Source organism: Nyctibius grandis, chromosome 12 (genome assembly GCF_013368605.1).
Source record: "Nyctibius grandis isolate bNycGra1 chromosome 12, bNycGra1.pri, whole genome shotgun sequence".
NCBI lineage: Eukaryota > Metazoa > Chordata > Aves > Nyctibiiformes > Nyctibiidae > Nyctibius > Nyctibius grandis.
In genome coordinates this window covers 19,557,761-19,576,006 of record NC_090669.1, presented here as the reverse complement: position 1 = coordinate 19,576,006, position 18,246 = coordinate 19,557,761, and the positions used below count along the sequence as shown (strand labels likewise).

At 40.1% G+C, this 18,246-nt stretch overlaps 1 protein-coding gene across 1 annotated transcript; it reads left to right on the top strand.

Moving 5' to 3' along the window:
- The first annotated feature begins 616 nt into the window (after positions 1-616).
- On the top strand, positions 617-17,628 carry KCNG4 (potassium voltage-gated channel modifier subfamily G member 4). Its single transcript, XM_068411544.1, has 2 exons — positions 617-1,366; positions 16,843-17,628. The coding sequence occupies exons 1-2, from the start codon at positions 617-619 to the stop codon at positions 17,626-17,628; spliced, it is 1,536 nt and encodes a 511-aa protein (XP_068267645.1).
- Positions 17,629-18,246: the final 618 nt, after the last annotated feature.

The following is an 18,246-nucleotide window of genomic DNA, read 5'->3' as shown; positions in this document are numbered from 1 at the left end:
CATTTTGCAAACATCTACCAGCTAATCCTTGCAATACCCCCGAGAGGCAGGCAAAATGGGTGGGCAGTGAAAGGAAGAGGGATTGCAATCTGAGCATTCAAGTTAAAGCAATTAAGAACTTCACATCCAGCTGATGGCAGGTAATCGACCACTCTAACTCTAACTATTAAGCAGCTTAGTTAATTTAACCTGTATTTAAGGGCTTATAGAAATAAGAAAGCAACGTGACAACTACCAGAAAATACAACGATCTAACGATGATGGAGATCTGCTCGGAGAAGAGACCGATCTGTTCCCGTTTGGATTTGCAGGCACCCGACCCTTCGCGATAATTATGAATGAGGCTTTAGCTCTCCTCTCTCTCTGTGTGTTGCCAGACAACCAATGAGGCTGCAAAGCAAATCGCACTCTCAGGCTGCAGATTTCAGGAAGCGGCATAGAGGTGACTTTTAGTTACAAAACAGCCAGTCATTAATTTTATGATTTAGGAAAGTAGCCTTAAACACTTTTTCTCTTGCAATAACTTCTACTATGTTTTCTCCTCCATCTCCCATCTTTTGGCTGACAGATAACCCTGCTCTGATGCCACCTCGGATGTCCCAGTGAGAACTCAGAGATGCCTATTCTCTCCGGAGGCAGTGACCAAGACTATAGTAACATTAGCTACACTTCTTGTAATTCCTTGGGCCACTTCTTTCCTGTCTCCGTTGAAACCCCTTCTGTCAAAGGGGTCCATTACCGAAGAGCCAGGAGGATCTACCATCCTGATCAAGTCTCTGCAGTTGATCTAAAAACAGAGATCATGATAAATGTTGGAGGCATCAAGTACCTGCTACCTTGGAGTACTTTAGATGAATTTCCTCTGACCAGACTGAGCAAACTTAAGTTTTGCAGCAGCTATGAAGAAATAATTCAGCTGTGCGACGATTACGATGAAGACACCCATGAGTTCTTCTTTGACAGGAACCCCAGTGCTTTTGGGATGATTGTCAGCTTTCTAGCAGCAGGGAAGCTGATGCTCTTAAGAGACATGTGTGCCTTGTCTTTTCAGGAGGAGCTGAGATACTGGGGGATTGAGGAATCCAACCTGGAGAACTGCTGCTTTCGAAAACTATTTCAAAAACTGCAAGAGTTGGCTGAGGCACGCAAAGAAGAGGAGCTCCAGAGGAGCAAAGAAGCTACATGTGTCTTGGACGAGAAAACCAAATTTGGACAGTTTATGAACAGACTCAGAGATATGGTAGAAAATCCCCAGTCAGGACTCCCAGGCAAAGTCTTTGCTTGTCTCTCCATTCTCTTTGTGGCCACCACAGCTATAAGCCTTTGTGTTAGCACAATGCCAGACTTAAGAGCTGAAGAAGACAGGGTAAGTAAGTCTTTTTTAACTGGTCTAACTACAGAATTAAAAGAAAATTGTACGTCTTGCATAAATCATTAAAAAGATAAAAAAGATACAGAAAATTCATAGCGATGAGGTTCAAAACTGTCGCTGGTAATGAAATGGTCTATAACAGAAAATGCAAGAATGGTTTAAATTACTCCTATCAGTTTCAAAGTGATATTCAATTAAGAATAACGTGAACAAACTATTTTACTAATTGTCAGCTAAAATGCAGGGAAGAGTTTCTGGACAGAAAAGATACTGCAGCTCTCTAATGCAGCATTGTTTTTCCTTCTTAAGAAGCAGTTGCTAATCTAAGTTATATTAACTTGTTAGCACTGGGACTTTCAGACTCACAACGTGGAGTTTTCTCTTCAACATGCTTTACTCTAGTTACAAGCAATCTCTCGTTTCGACACACCAGCTAAAGAAATATTTTCCTCTGACATCTTTACTTTTAAAAATAGCCGGATGTCTTCCCTTGTGATAACTAAGTCAAATCTTTAAAGAGGAAGAAATAGTCATTAATTTTTCCCCCAGAATAATGTTACATTTCAATAGTTGCATAAAGATTAAAGGATGAGAGATACATGAACTATTTTTGCAGATACTGATACTTAAAGCTGTGCCTCCAAAAATCATAATTCCATGCTGATATAGTTCTGTATTTGCCTACATATATATGTACATATTGTAGGAGTAATGCCAAACACTAGCTGAACTGCTAACTGCATTTAAACCCTTTCCGAGTACATAATTCACAGCCATTCAAGGCAAATAAAGCAAGCCTGTATCATACATGAAGGATCTTCTCTATAACATTGTTGTGAATATTTCAGTATTTTAAAGATTTGTTATTCTAATAATAAAACAGAGGAAAGTAACAATCCAAAGTTATTCCAGATGTAGTAATGTCCAAATTTATCAAATAACCTTGACTAATCTCTTCAATGAATGCTGCACTTCATTTGCAAACTGCCCTCCCAGAAGTGTGGAGGAAAACCAGGTCAAAAAACTCCCTGCCCCAACCACTGCTATAAGATAAGATACTCCTCAGAGTATTGTATATTGGTGGATAAAGCCATTTTAAAATTTATAGCACAGCATGACATGCACGATACAGAAATCTGTATATACCTCATTGCTCAAGCAGTAATTTTGGTGAAGATATGCGATATTTGTTGTTTTGAATAAAACTAAGGACTGCATACAAGGCTGAAATTCAAGATCATTCCCTGTTCCATTTAACCCCTTGAATAAAGAGGAAGACTATTACCTTTCAGTAATAAGTCTGGTGCTCTTGCAGCCTTCCACAGCTATTACTTTTGGCAGGAAAAACTAACACTGTTCCAACATTTCTTCCAAGGAAGTGCTTTAAATATAGAACATCCTTCATACAGTTAGATGTAAAAACATTACAAACTCTGCTCTAGCAAGTGCTTCCTACTAACTTTGTTAATGGAAGTAGCCCAGTGCATTTTATCTTAATTTTCCAACCAGTGCTGAAAAATCTTTTATAAATACTTTTCACGCAAAAGAACAAGCACATAATGTTTCAGAGCTCAGCTAGATAAAATATGTTGTGTGTTTTAAAAATAATTAACCATATGTTAGAAAGGGAAGCATGTTGAGGGTTGTAAGTATATCTGGTAGCTGCAGGGTAGCTGCTGTACCTGGACTTCGTGTAAAACACAGATGACATTACTACTTAGAGATCTGCATATGTATCACTACTTTAAAAACAAGCAAACTGGATTGAAACGAGCTCAAAAGATGGAATATTTAAAGTGCGGAGGAGAGGATGAAGGATGAATTTGAGCAAAGAACCACATTTGTCCAAATATTTGGAAACGTTACATAATTTACACTTAGAGCCTCAGACTAACACACTCTGTCATTGTGTCCCAGAAGCACAGAGCAGAGTATCGGAAGTCCTATTATCTGAATCATTTAAAATTATGACAGAGAAAACACAGGGGAATACATAAGACAAAATACTCATGCTTTGTGGAAAAGCAGAGAATATGAACTACTAAATAGTCACTTTTCTATGCCCAGGGATGGAAAATTCCCTACATTTCCATCCCTAAATTCTTAGCCTGCAACACCTAAGATTTCCTTACTGGGATCTCAAAAGAGCATTTTAGCTAGAACTGGACAAAACTCCAGAACTAACGGACTAAAATACTACTCCTTGGTTGCAGCTGAGTCATACCCAGGCAAATTGCACTCTGCGTTGATTTGTAACTCAAAATTGTTCACTGACTGACCTCTGAAAGTGATTCCAAGACGGGGCCGCACTTACCAGCAACCTGGGACAGGCAAGCAGAATCTGAAGTTTTGGTTCTTTGGGCTGAACATAAAGATCACATGATATCTGTTTGCTCAGTGACAAAACCCAGTCAAATTCCTTCAAAAAAGTTTCTGAATAACCTGTAATTCCACACCTGAATTCAAAGATGCCCTGTTCTGAGGTTTACTCATTTCTGAGCTAAAGCTTGGCAAAACCTCTATGAGTAAATGAGCTTATAAGTACCACAAGGATCTGTTCTCTAATGTTACTAACACTGGAAATTGAATTTATCCATTCTGAAATACAAATAAAAAAGGCTTTACCTCTGCTGCATATGTACCACTCTAGGGTCCTTTCGTCATCACGGTCACATTAAGAGAGTGAGAACTGGCTGGACTCCAGCTCAAGGAGAAGGATCAGAGTCAAAAAATAAAGGAAAAATAATACAAGGTGACTTCCACTTCACTCAGAGGCTTGGCTCATCTCACCCTGCAGGCACAGGAAATCACAGTTGCTAAACTGGGTTTGCTTAGAAGGGAGACTCCCTGCCTGGGCAGGCAGAAGAGCAAACAGGAGTCCTCAGCACCCGGGGGAAAGTGAAAACTCCGGTCTCTGGGAGAGGGATGGCCAGGAGCCAAGGCAAGAGCATCCACATCAGGGAAGCCCAGTCACCCTGGCAACCAGCGGGGAGGGAAGGAGCCATCTCTGTGGGCAGCAGAAAAGGGAGTGGAGGGTTAGCTTAATCGTAGGAATACCACCGAAAGTAAGATAAAGAATGACTTATTATAACTGATACCACACTCACAACTTAGAATATGTCAAATGACATTTAGGAACCTCCTCATTAGAAATATGAAAGAAAAACACAGACAGATGGGCAAACAGTTCTGTAACTACGTATCCCATAAGCACCTGCCATGAATCCCAGTCCAGGGGGAACAGCCCCAGGCGAAGGAGGCCAGAAGTTCAGGAAAACTCTAGAGTAGTAAATGTATAGCTCTAGTGATCTCAAGTTTAAGTCTGATCATGAAACAGATATATAAAAGGATTTACCATATATGATGCTAAGAAAAGAGGACTCATTAGTAACAAATTATGTTATTTGGGCATAAACCAGCTGAAATATCACATCCTCCAATGGCAATACATCCTTATCTAGGACATTTGCATCTGTTCTTTACAGAGACCAAACTGTCTTCAGTAAGGAAGCAAATATAGTATCACCAAAATGTAGTAATCAAGGCACATGTGTATGTAAAGATGGAAAACAAGGCATATTTGGAGGCGTGGAACTCTGTTTATTATTGATCTGAACGGATAGCCTGAGGGAACTACAAATCTGACTCAAAGACCATATATGTAGGATCAGAAAGCTGAAGTGACAAAATCTACCAGTATTTCCCTTGAACAAAGGAATTAAGATCATCTCATTAGATACAAGGCAAAAATCCCATCAAAGTCCCCCGAAAGTCCCAGTCTCACACGAGTTACAATCAGGATCCAAGAGGTGTAACTGAAATAGTCACTGCTCAGCACACCTAACCTGAAGGAAAACACATAATTATATCAGAGAACTATGGAATAAAACCACTGCAGAAGAGCTTGGACAGGGAGACTGCTTTGAAGCACTCTTGGGATTTTCTTCAGGAAGAGATATTTCTTTTAATGAGTCCCTAAAATTGGCATCCTCTAGAGAAATGTCTCGGCAGAAAGGATACAGCAAGGTCTTCTCTTCAGGAAGGCAAGCAAGTTAAGGTCAGGGGGGAAAAAGAAGAAAAAGAAACCCCAGACATTTCCATTCCCTGTCCCTCAGCACCAATAACAACCACATAATTTTCTCCCAGTGAAGACAGCTCCCAACTCATCACACTGACACGGTGTCATATCTAAGTGTGGTTTAAGAGAGAAGGAAATGCCTATTCTCTGCTCTCCCTCTCTTCTCTGGTGATCAGTGAGTGGTCAGATCTTGTTACTACTAATTTTTGTGTTTGCTCTTAACTGACCTTGAGAAGCTTGTAATTGCTTTATGTATGGTATATAACGGAATGAAACATAACTGACATAAGCTGCAACCAATATTGTCAGACCTAATGATTTTAACTTAGAATATTCATTTTTCTAAAGCTCCCATTCCTGGGGTCACTTGATTATGTGAAAACCTAATTCATTTTAAAAGAGTAAGTTTTTAGTCTCTGGTTGCACTGAGAACCCAGAAAACATGAACAGAGGCAAAGAACCCAGTACCTAATATATAGGACCATTTTAAAATGATTTTTTCATTCTACGCCATTATTCTGGAGGCCCTGAAATGTTTTTCATTGTTTGATGTTGCTCATGTTGTCTGTATGACACTAAAACCAGCCTATTTGGCTTGTATGCTAGAGGAAACTGCTGAGAAACAAATTTTCTTTAAAAGTGGAGTAATTTTACTTTATAGGCGGAAAAAACAATTTATTGGTCTTACTGCAAAGTGAAAAACAATCAAATAAGATATTTGTTTCATCAGGGTCACCACTGCCACAGCTAAACACGTTAATTATAAAAATTCACACTGACTTGTATCTAGCCAGTTCAGTATGTGCAGATACGCTTGCAAGAGGTATATCCTCAGTGTTCAAGCTATTAAACCCATTACAAAGACATTCAAACATAAAGCTCCAACCCTGCCCATAACCTGCAGATAACGTTCAGTGTCTCTAGTGCATCTATTAAAGGGAAACACAAAGAACTCGGGAGTGACTGGAGGAGCTAATAATGCTTATGGAGAGTGTCACTGAGAGGTGTGTAAACCTTGCTCTGCTGCTCATGTAGTCTGCAAAGATAAGACTCTTCATCAAAGTGTAATTTGGCCAATTGTTGGAAGCAATCACCTTTGGTAAATTGAATATGACAGCCAGATTTTGACAGATGCTGCTGGCTACTGTTTTTATAGCTTTTAAATAAGGGCGTCTAAATATTGATCAGAAAAGAATTTTCTGGCTGATTAGCCAGGGCAAAACGATTCCTCCTGAAAGATATCTTTTTCAACGATTAGTACAGAGTGCTACTAATGAAGTGGGGCACTATTCGGAATACACCTGAAAAGCAGCGGTATTTTGCAGCAACTTGGTGTCCAAACTCACCTTCTAACACAAGCACACAGCACACAAAGCGTGGCCCAGAATGACTTGCTCTATTGCAAAGAGATTAATGAAATCCTGACTTTCAGAAACACTTCTAATGCTTATTTAAAAGTGTAAGACTATAAAGGCGTATGTGTACATGCCTATAAATATATTGGTATATCCATATGACTTGAAATTACTTGGAACAAAATAAAGCTGGATATGCTTTGGTTTTATTGCCTCTGCTCAGTACATTTTTCTGGGTTCTTATCAGAACACTTACTGCAGACACTCACTCTCCTAAATTATCTAGTCATCTAGTACAATTCTGATTTCTTCTACCCATTTTGATCAGCAATGAAAGTATTGCAGCATTATAAAGTAGGAAAACGTGCTTCACTGAAGCACCAAAAACCTCCAGTCTACGAGGTGTGCTCAGCACAGTAGAATCCAGCTAAGTCATTTGCTGTGTGGATTGAATTAGTTAAATTAATAACAATTGAGAAAAGATACAAGGAATAAGAAGCTGTGAAACAACAGAGCAGAATATTCAAGCCTGGGACTGTGATATATATAGAAATTATTGCTTTATGGGATCTGCCTTCTTTGAGGTTTGCATATCCATTCAGTAACGGCAAAAGCTTTGACCTTGAAATTGCAGCATTATGTTAAGATTCTGATTTCATAGTTCCACATCATAAGTAACTGTTTTCCAAGCATCCATAAACAGAATTGCATATTTCAGCATTAAATCTAATACGTACACCACTGGTGAAGTTCATATTACTTAAGCTCTGCTCTACATAACCAAAGACGGGCCCGAGTGGGGGGCAGATGCTGCTGCACGCCTGTGTCTCAGCTTACCCTCGCTGCCACAGAAAACAATTTTCTTTAGAAAGTCTGGACACTCCAGTGAGTAAATGGATGCTGCATGGTTTCCAAAGGCTGGCTCTGCCAGTACAAGGTCCAATGTTCAGAAATCACAATTAGCCATTATTAGTTTGCCTTATGCTCATTCTGTTTTGGCTGTATCCCAACAGCAGTGAGTCTCCTGACTTTGCACACTGCCCTGGGGGGACACCGAGCTGTTGTAGTTGCTCTGCAACGGGCAGCCAATCAACTGCTATTCAACGTGCCAGCACACGTGTTCCTCACCGGGAATCACGCTTTCTTTTCCGTTTTGTTGCTTTCAAGTTTGTAATACTCACAATAGGAAAAAATCCTGTTTACTTTCCTCACTTGACTCATCTGAAGGGGTTCAGCACAGATGATTACTCAATAAATACCTTCTTTGGGAAGATGGGTATTTCCTCTGAGGGAGGCACTCCATCTTTGCAAAACGCTATTTGAAATCAATGCATCCTCCAAGTTCGTAGCAATAATACATCAAGTATTAAAAACCAAAACAACCACCCAAATTTGTTTGTGTTTTAGAACTTCCTCTCTGAATATGACAGAAATCTTTGCGGACTCTTCAGTCTACTGCTGCAGTCAAACTCACAATCTGGTATTTTAATTCTGAGCAAATCTAATTGCTAATTTCATTGCAGCATCAAGGCTATGAACTGCATATGTTGTGTTTATTCCCACGGTGTCAGCACCTCCTGTTAGCACTGGTATTTTCCCTTATAACAGATTCAACCATATTTGGGACCCCGCTGTACACCCTGTACTACACAGGTACAATAACAAGTAGTTTCTGCTCCCAAGAACTTACATTGCAGTGAGGAAAGAAGCAGAGAAGAAACAGTAAAAGGGGAAATGACTTGACTAGCAGCAAAACTGGAAATTGAAGGTCATCCTCTAAGTCCCAGATAAATACCTTGTCACTTTGACTATATTGTTCTTCACAGTTACAAAATGAAGTCTGTGATATTTCTTACTAGAAAAACAAGAAAAAGATAATACTGCCACATCTTTCTCCTAACACAAACACTCTGGGGTCACCAGTTGGTTTAAATCAAATTCAGATTCTTCAGACTGATTCTCATGGTGTTTGCAGAATAAGGATCCAAGCTTAAAAGTTAATTGAAATATTTTATTTTAGTTACACTTCTGCCCCAAAGGAGATAATTCTGTGTTAGATACAGAGATAATAATTTCCTTCTCTGTTCTTTCTAATGTCCACATTAATATAATCCCAGTATTAGTTTCATTTCCTCAAATGTTGTAGTAAATGTTTTCATAACTCCAGGCTTCTCTCCCATAAAGCAAAGCGAGTGGGAAATCGTTCTGTGATCAGAATACGCAGCACTCGCTTTAACAAGCTCATCGTTCTGTAAATCAGGTCGCAGTCTCTTTCTCAGCAGGCTGTAAACCTTTTGATTTTATTGCATCAGTCTGTAACCATAAACCCAAGTACTGAAGTGATCCATAACATCGGGTTTTCAAGTTCTCCCTCACCATCACTTGATTCAGCAGAGCATGGTTTAATTATTCAAACAATAGCGGCAATGCGGTCGCAGTGATTCAGCAGTACCTGCAGCACTGCAGCTGGATCCCACGGCTCCAGGTACGCAGGGAACACAGACTGGCACAACGCTTCCTAACCGAGTCATCATTTTACAGCCAAATGGGATTTCTCCCCTGCATCTGTTCCTTTCCTGCTGTGAACTGGGATAAGAACAGCCAGGAGCTGGTTAGGTATCTCAGTTCCCTACACTGAGGTCTTGATCTGCCTCACTACTCTCTAGGCTTGTAGCCTCACCGTGTAGACCCACCACCTTGGATGTGTGGACAGGTAAAAGCAAGAACCAAAGCTTGTTTTTTCACGATTACATTAGCTTGTATGTTTTTCCACAGAGGGCATTGCCAGGGGAGAAGCTGTAGACCAGGATACACTGCCCACGTATAACCTTGAGAAGTGCAAAAGGCTGGAAAACAGCACCCTGCCCAGGAAGTGTCAGCCTCGGGCTTAGAGAGGAAAATTCCTGTGGGTTTTCCTTCTAAATCCTCCCCATAGAGGGCTGAATGTTTTTCCTCTGAGTGGGCCAAAATGCAAGAAGAGCAGCCTTGCTGAGATAAGCCTCTCTACTTAGTGTTGGATAGCACAAGCAGGCAGAAGGCAGGTCGATAGCCACAATCCAGACCGATCCCATCTGCTACCACTTCAGTGGACACTGGCCTCTGTCCACAAAACAGTGTGTGGACCCAGAGGGAAGGATCTGAGCAGTAACTGGCTGTACTTGAATGTGCCAAATAAAATCTGGACATGCCAGGGTAAGCTTAGCAGATGTGAGTTGTGACCTTGCATCAGCCACGCTGCCAGACACATTTCTGGTGTGAAAGATGATGTCCTGGCAGCCTATCCTTTGACTGCAGAGTGCTAAGCAGGTCCAGGTCCTATGTTTAAGGAAATTCTCCTTTAGGACCCCAACAGGAGTCTGGATCAAGAAGAGTCAAGCGTATTGCTTCACGAGTTCCTTCCCTGCTTTGCTTTGAGACTGTTTAGTATGGGTGACTGAACACCAAAAGAGCCTTTACTTGGAAGCAATCACTACTGCATCTAGGGTGAATCTAGCTGGGAAGAGGTTTCAGACCCTTTCTGCCCATCGCTCATTTGTTTTATGATGATGAGCCAGCTGGTTTCCATAAATACACCCCGGGAATAACAGTGTTTGCACACAGTGGTTCAAGCGTGACTTCTAGCTGGGTTCAAGGACTTATCAACTTGGCTTCATAAATAATATTATTTGCTTTTCTCATAATTATGCTGTATAAGCAACATATATACATATTGCTGATGTAGACTTTGATTTCCACTCTAAAGCTTTGAAAATATTCATCGCTGTAGGGATGATGTGATTCTGAAATAATCCACATACTCATCCAGCATTACTTATTAGCAGAGTGTTCTACAAGCATTGGTGCACTTTTGCCATTTAATTAGGAAATAGATTACCTGACACAAGAGACACTTAAAATCACTAATGTCATCGTGAACAGTGTTAACTGCCAAGCATAGAAAGGAGATCATGAGAAATGCTGCAGGTTTGCGTGAAATCCCAAATTACCCACCATGGAAAACAGGTTCAGATCGCTGCCAGTGAACTTCCACTTGGAGTCAGTCGCACCAAGGGCAGAAAGTTGGTACCTATCCAGTTCCTATCCCAATACAGCTACAGCACTGCACTTCCCATATAATGGGAATAATAGGGGTTTTTTTCCTCAGATTGAGAGAAACTTTGCATGCTTCCCTCTTATGTTTTCAGATCATTTTGGTCCCCTTTTTTACACTCCAGAAATTGCTTAAAAAAGGATTTGTTTGGTGTTTTTTTGTTTTTAAGAATCAGTAACAAAACATGAAGAGTCCATGGCCACAACACAGAGCAGGCAGGGATATAAATACCCCTTTTCAGAAAAGTGCCAAACTTTGCTGGCCTGTAAGTAGTCAGCCACGACCTTACCATCAAAATTGCGCCACTGATTTCCACAGTGCTCTGCAGAGGATGAGAAAGAACAGCTCTGTTCCAGTCGACACTGGTGAGGGGACCAGAGGTAAAACCTGACACCCTTTCTACCCACGTGCAACACAGCCTTCAGCTGCTAACGGGCCACACAGACTCAGGTTCAAGTGTTCAGAATCCTCAAACAGTTTTGTAAGAAGAACATACCGAAGTGTGCGATTTGCAAAATACAGATTATCACTCTGTTTTGTGCTTGCTTCAGCATTTATGGAAAAACACCTTACAATGGACTAAAGGGTAAATATCCACTGCAAAAGGTATTGGGGTAAATCTTTGGCAGTAGGAAATTAATTGACAGAACAGGTAATGATTCAGCACAAGTTTTCCAGAGCATATTTTAATTATCAAGTGTCTCAGAGTGCAACCAAGCGGGACACAAACGGTCAGCACCGAGCAGACCCTGAAGGCATAAGAATAGTTCCTTGGTGTTCTCATCCAGTTTTCTACAAATTTTTTCCTTGTCTAGGTAATGTAACAAAGTGAGTTGCATCTGAAAACGAAGGTGGATAGACAAGATACATATTCCGCAGGGGAAATTGTGATTCATTCTCCCTGGGCATTGCTACATTTGCTGATGCATGTAAAAATATTATTCTCACTAGATAAGATTTGTCTCTCTTGTATGATAGGTTAGTGCAGCGTAACTCCGAGATCTGGTTTTGTTTATTATCCTAGATGTCATTATGCCTTAATTAATGTTTCCTGGTAAACTAAGAGGTCACTTTGCTAAGAAATTTATCTTATTTATCTTGTGAGTGGCACATACCTCAAGTTCATTTAGCTTGAATTCACAGTTAGTGAATACATTACTCTTCTGTGAGATCACCTGTGCAATTGAGGTCTCAGATTTAGCCACCACACATTACCCTGGCCAGTTCTGGCCTCGGAGATGCTGAATTCCTGAACCTCAGATCCTTTCAAAAAAAGGCACTTCAAGAAACTCCAGTAACACTTACCAGAGTCACACAATTTCTAACTATGAAAAATATTACATTCTAAGCATTGTCCCTACATAGATCCAACTTGATTAAACTTTTCTAAAGAGTGCACAATAAAAAAAGCAAAATTTATTGAATTCTTGATCATAAACTGGATATAAATTTTGACTATATAACCTACAGCTCACTCACACTTTAAAATTGCAGCCTCAGTCCCTTCCACCTCAAAAAGGAAAAGGGCCAGAGAAAGGCAACAAAGATGGAATGACTTCACAAAGGACTAAAGCAGGTAGAATGCCTCAGGATGGGACCAAGCTATGACAGCAACTGCAATAGAGGTCTATAAAATCACAAATGGCAGGAAACAAGAAAATGTCAACCCAGTAGCCAGCGTCCCTTTCAGTGACAGAGCTTAGGGGCGTCAGATGAAACTAATGGGAACCTAGTTCAGAGTAGAGATGAGTCTCCACACAACAGGCAGCTGACAAAAGAATGGCCAAACTTTAGAGAAGAGCAGTTAAGTTTGCTTGCACATACACAACCTTCAGCTCAGGAAGGTCTGGAATGAAAAATAGAAGCCAGGAGATTTGCCTGGGGCATCTGCATTCTCAGGCTGTTGGAACAGGGTGCTGCGCTCACTGGACTCAGTACTGCCAGTCTTATTTTTTATTATGAGCCCATGTTTTCATATCTAAAGAGAAGTTAATAGAAGTATCCTAAAATGAGCAATTTTACTGTAACACTACAAATATTCCAACGCATAAGAGAACCCAGAAGATGAGCCATTGCCTTATATAGCAGAAGGCAATAATGAAAGGGAAGCACAAATGCTTATTATCTCTGGTGGTACAGAAGTTTGAAACAGCCACTTTGCTATTTTGAGGTGGCTTATAAGTTTAAGAAATCACTCAATATTTCAAGCATCAGGCTCAGTATATGTCTTTTTACACACAAAATATTGCTTCCTTCATTGCTGAGCCAAATGCTCTTTTCATATGAAGATCAATACCAGGCACTCATTTTACTACATTTATATCATATGTTGTAGAATTTCGGCTAGAGACAAATTCCATAAATCCTGATAAATTCTTGCATTGTTCAAAAGTAAATCTGCAGGATGAATAAAGTATAAAGAGTTAGATACTCGCTCACCACTGGTTTTGTGATAACTGTTCCCCCCTCAGAGTTGATGATAGCTTGAGTACTGATTTATGCTACAGTACTGCAAAACCCCTCAGAGGGCTTTGTGAAAAATCCCACCCAAAATATGTTGTGGTCAGTTATAAATAAAACCTCATCTTCACAGTCAACACCATACTGGCTTGGAGCTCTTACAGGTTCTACTACACCATGGTACTTTGGATGCGAAAATGCAGTCGGGAGGAGAAAGAAGTCAGTGACAAATTTGACTCAAAGATCTGAAAATAAAAGCTTGGAATTCTGCTCTAGTGAATGCAAGGTCAAGAGAGGGAGTTGTTTGTTGTGTTTTGCGCTGGCAGGCACTGATCACTAGAATTTCCAAATGTGTTTGCTCTGCTCAGAAAGAGGAAATATATAGAAGCCATTGTGGCACAGAAACTCCTTTATTGGCCATTTATGCAAAAAACCCTTTCATAGATGAGCGTATTTGGCCCATAACTTGACAGTTCACTAGAAGTAACTAATCTGGTGGGAATTTGGTGACAACGGCAAATTTGAAATCTACCACTGACATAGAGGCATCTGTATTTTGGTAAGAACATAGTATTTGAAGTCAGTGTGTTATTCTACCTGCTCTTTGGACAACAGTTATAAGTGGAATATAAAGCACTCCAAGGTCTAAAAACCATCAAGAATACCGGGAGAAATAGAAATTTGCTTTGTTACTTAATACCTTCTCTTCTTCCCCTCTTATTCCAATATTTGCTGCTTTTGAACAGGATGTTCAAAAAGATCAAGAATCTTCAAAGAGACTAACATTAGAGAGGGATATTCTATATAAACTATATCACATATTACATAATATATACAAATATTCCTAATATATATAACATTCATATACAAACTCTATCTCCCAATGTGAAATCAATGAGCACATTCTCATTAAATCCTACAGATCCAGGGTCTTACACTCTCTTTCCAGACACTGGTGACAGAGAAATAAAAACAGGCAGACAAAGGGGCTTGGAAGTTTCTAGCAGATGTTGTATATGGACTGACTAAATCATGGTACGTCTACACTATGTAATGGAGTGAAATGGCCCTGCTGTGAGACAGTATATCCCAGCTACGTTATTTCTAAGGCTCGAGTTAGTCACCTCCATACAGAACTACTGTGCTGCACTGATAAATCAGTCCCCTCTGAGAGACACAGGGCTGGTTTTGCCACATGCCTTCACGTAGTGTAGGTACGTCTAAAGCAAACACATCCTTCTTTCTCTGTCTCTTCCGAAAAAATGAAGCACAGAATTTTCGACATTAGTCACAGTGTCAGAGACCGTGATATTGTCATTCTTGTTTGTTGCAGCAGAAAAATGGACTGTGGTTTGAATCATACACAAACATTTCTGAAATTTCTTTTGCAAAGTACATAAAAAAGACAAAGCGTGCTAATGGGAGAACTCACCGTCCTTTACATCCACAACCATTGCACAAAGAAGAAATAAAATGCACAGTAACATTCCCGAAAAGTTTGATTTGAAGGGTGCTCTTCTGAAAAAACAACTACGCATTTAGGAAGCTGACTGCACGAATTGCTTTCTCTGAGTATATATAACTTTCCATGGGGAATACTGAGGCAATAGAAGCTGGAGAGAAGAAAAAAAATCTCCCAACCAGTCTGTACAATACTATGCCTTGACATTTCACACTCGGTTCAAAAGACAGATTTTAATGCTTAAAACTGCCAGCCAACAAAATTTCTTTTCTTGTCTTTTCTAAGGAAGGAATAGTGAAAGCTACATGATGATCTGAGAGCAACGTCACCTGTAAATGTATAAAAGTAAATACATAACAGATATACTGGAAATTCAGCCCAGTTAAAAAATAAAATAAATCGTGATAGGAACAATGAATAATTCACAGGCCCCATCGCTACAGTGACCACAGGCAGGTCTGTGCAGAGTCCAGGCTGCACCATACAAATAATTTACGACTCAGAAAAAGTGAACACTGCTTAACACAACTGCTGCTTGCAAGCAATCTCATCAAGCCAAGTCAGCAGCTCTGCAAACAGCAATGTACTCTCGGCACTGCCGTAGCAATGACTCCAAATGGGGCTATAACCTGATCCTGTACACATAACTCTGGCAGGGCCAAGTCTTCATTACCTTTTGTGATGTTTACTTTAAGAGATAAATTATGATCTTAACAGTCTACTGTGCAAAAAGAGGAAAAATCCCCAAATGGTGCTACAGAGCTAAATTGTTCTGAGGGTTAGACAGAGTAAAACATACACATAAGGGATATGTTACCATTTTACCTGGGGAACCTCAGAGAGCCAACGATACAAACACTGCCTGAACAAAAAGACTTGTTACGCCCAAGAACAGCAGTAATTCTGCCACAAGGGACACTAAAAAACCAACGTCACGTTGCAATGCAGAGGGTAACTGAACATCGGTAGTAAGGTTAATTAGTAGTAGGGGTATGTGTTTCCTGTGGTGTTTTTAATCAATATTGCTCATGAAATTTGGCTGAGAATGGATAACACTGTACGAGGAACTGTTCCTCTAAACTGCTAATTTCAGAGACAGGCTATGAGGAAAGATGCATCCAGCAGCCCTTCATTCTACAGAGGTTACAAAAAAAGCCTTTCACAAACCAAGGGTCTGCAGTTATTCCTGAGTAACACATGGCCACTCTGCTCTCCCAAAAGGAGGTTCTTTGCACAGATCCTCCTTCATCATCCCTAGTTCTGTGTGATTTTCTGCAGTTGTGAATATCTCGGGGATGCAGTCCCTGTTCAGCAAGCATACAACGAGAAGACACTAACCTTGCTAAGCCTTCATGTACCAAAGTTGTAGCTGGAAAGAGCTATTTGCTAAATATTAATTTTCAAGCAGTTTAAAAACCTAAAATGAAATTACCACCTTCTACATCTGGGCAAGTTTCACCTACTGGGTGAACATTTATTTTCCCTTTAGATTAAAACATTTGCATGTACAGAAAGAAACATGATTTATATAAGGCATAACTGAGCCAAGGATCCAGATGACTTAATATCTCTGAACCACTTTTAATTGCACCAGAGTACACACCATGCATTGAACAGCACCAGGAGTTTACAGAGACATTCAAACATTAATCTTTCTTTTGAAGAGAAACTGATTATTGTACAGGCTTATAAACCAGTCAAGTTTAAATTAATTTCTGTTTGAGAGCAGAAAGTGGGACTTATTTGGGACTTACAGGCTGCATGCCAAGATTTTATACAGAGACGGGTTTCATTCATTTAGACTGGAAGAAGCAACATAATAAAAATAAGCAGGTAGATTTATCTATTCATTCAGATATTTCACATGCTCGTTATTGTCTATACACAACTGAAAGATGGCTGCCATACTGGGATTTGTTCATGTCTGATACCAGTGACTCAAGTAGATACATATTGCTTCTTACTTAGTGTTTTGGATGTTCACAGACTGTTCTTTTATTTAATTCTCTTTTTGTTTCGTGTCAGGGTGAGTGTTCCCAGAAGTGCTATTACATCTTCGTCATAGAGACCACCTGTGTGGCTTGGTTTTCCCTGGAGTTCTGCCTCCGATTCATTCAGGCAAGGAGCAAGTGTCAGTTCTTCAAAGGACCTCTAAATATCATTGACTTCTTGGCTATTTCACCCTATTATGTTTCCCTCATCTTCTCAGAGGATGATTCAAATGAGGAGGATGACAGGCCAAGCAGCAACACATATTTGGACAAGGTTAGTTTGGTGCTACGGGTTTTACGTGCCTTGAGGATCTTGTATGTAATGCGCCTTGCTCGACACTCCTTGGGCTTGCAGACTTTGGGCCTCACAATTCGGAAATGCACACGGGAATTTGGCCTGCTTCTACTCTTCTTATGTGTGGCGGTCACTCTGTTTTCTCCTTTGGTCTATCTCGCCGAGAATGAATTTGGGAAGGTGCTTGAATTTACAAGCATACCTGCTTCTTATTGGTGGGCTATCATTTCAATGACCACTGTGGGGTACGGAGACATGGTACCACGGAGCGTCCCAGGCCAGATGGTGGCTCTGAGCAGCATCCTCAGTGGGATTCTCATCATGTCTTTTCCTGCAACATCAATATTCCACACTTTCTCCCATTCCTACTCAGAGCTGAGAAAAGAACATGAACGATTGCAGTCTCGGCTAAACAGAGTAAAAAATGCCAATCACTCCAGTGACAGTGACACCTTCAATGAGACAGACAGCTTGATCCTGGAGGATCAAGCATCACCAATCAAATACATTTACAAAGGGAACTAAGCCTGGTTGTAAAATGTTCCCAAGAACAGGAATAGAAATATACACATCCGTACGTCAACATACTACACAGAGCAAAGCAACAACATAAGTTACGACACTGTTTTTCTCTGGAGCATAGGTATAACAAGCAGTCAAACCAACGTAGCTCCAACACATCTGTGGAGCTGGAGGCTTTGAGAATGTCAAAAGTCAGAGTTTATTTAATAATAAATATTAATTCTTCTCTATGACTAATAAGAATAAACTTTGTCTCTGCCAGTCATGTATCTTGCTGAATACCTAATATTGAATGAATGACAAACAAAACAGCTTCTCTTGGCACAAATACACTTGCTATTTTATTTGCCTTTGAGTTTCCAATGTTCTTGCAATTACCATCTTGAGCCAAGCATTAGAATGGATTCTTTCAGGGCTGCGCACCAGTGTTGTTTATACAATGCTCATCCACCAGGCATACAGAAGAAGCTGATACAAATCTGACTGCTGTATCAAAAGTCACTAATAAGCTTAAAAGAAAAGCAGTGTATGTGAAAGCTTTCAAAGTTTGCCTGTAGCCAAATGATTAATCTATAAAGAGCAAATTGCACTGCTATTCTAGAAAATACATAGTGTTTGCAA

Bases quoted from the DNA above. Each gene is read 5' to 3' on its own strand.
- KCNG4 (XM_068411544.1), top strand. From the start codon at position 617: ATGCCTATTCTCTCCGGAGGCAGTGACCAAGACTATAGTAACATTAGC. The intron at 1,367-16,842 runs GTAAGTAAGTCT...GTTTCGTGTCAG, and splicing joins TAAGAGCTGAAGAAGACAGG to GGTGAGTGTTCCCAGAAGTG.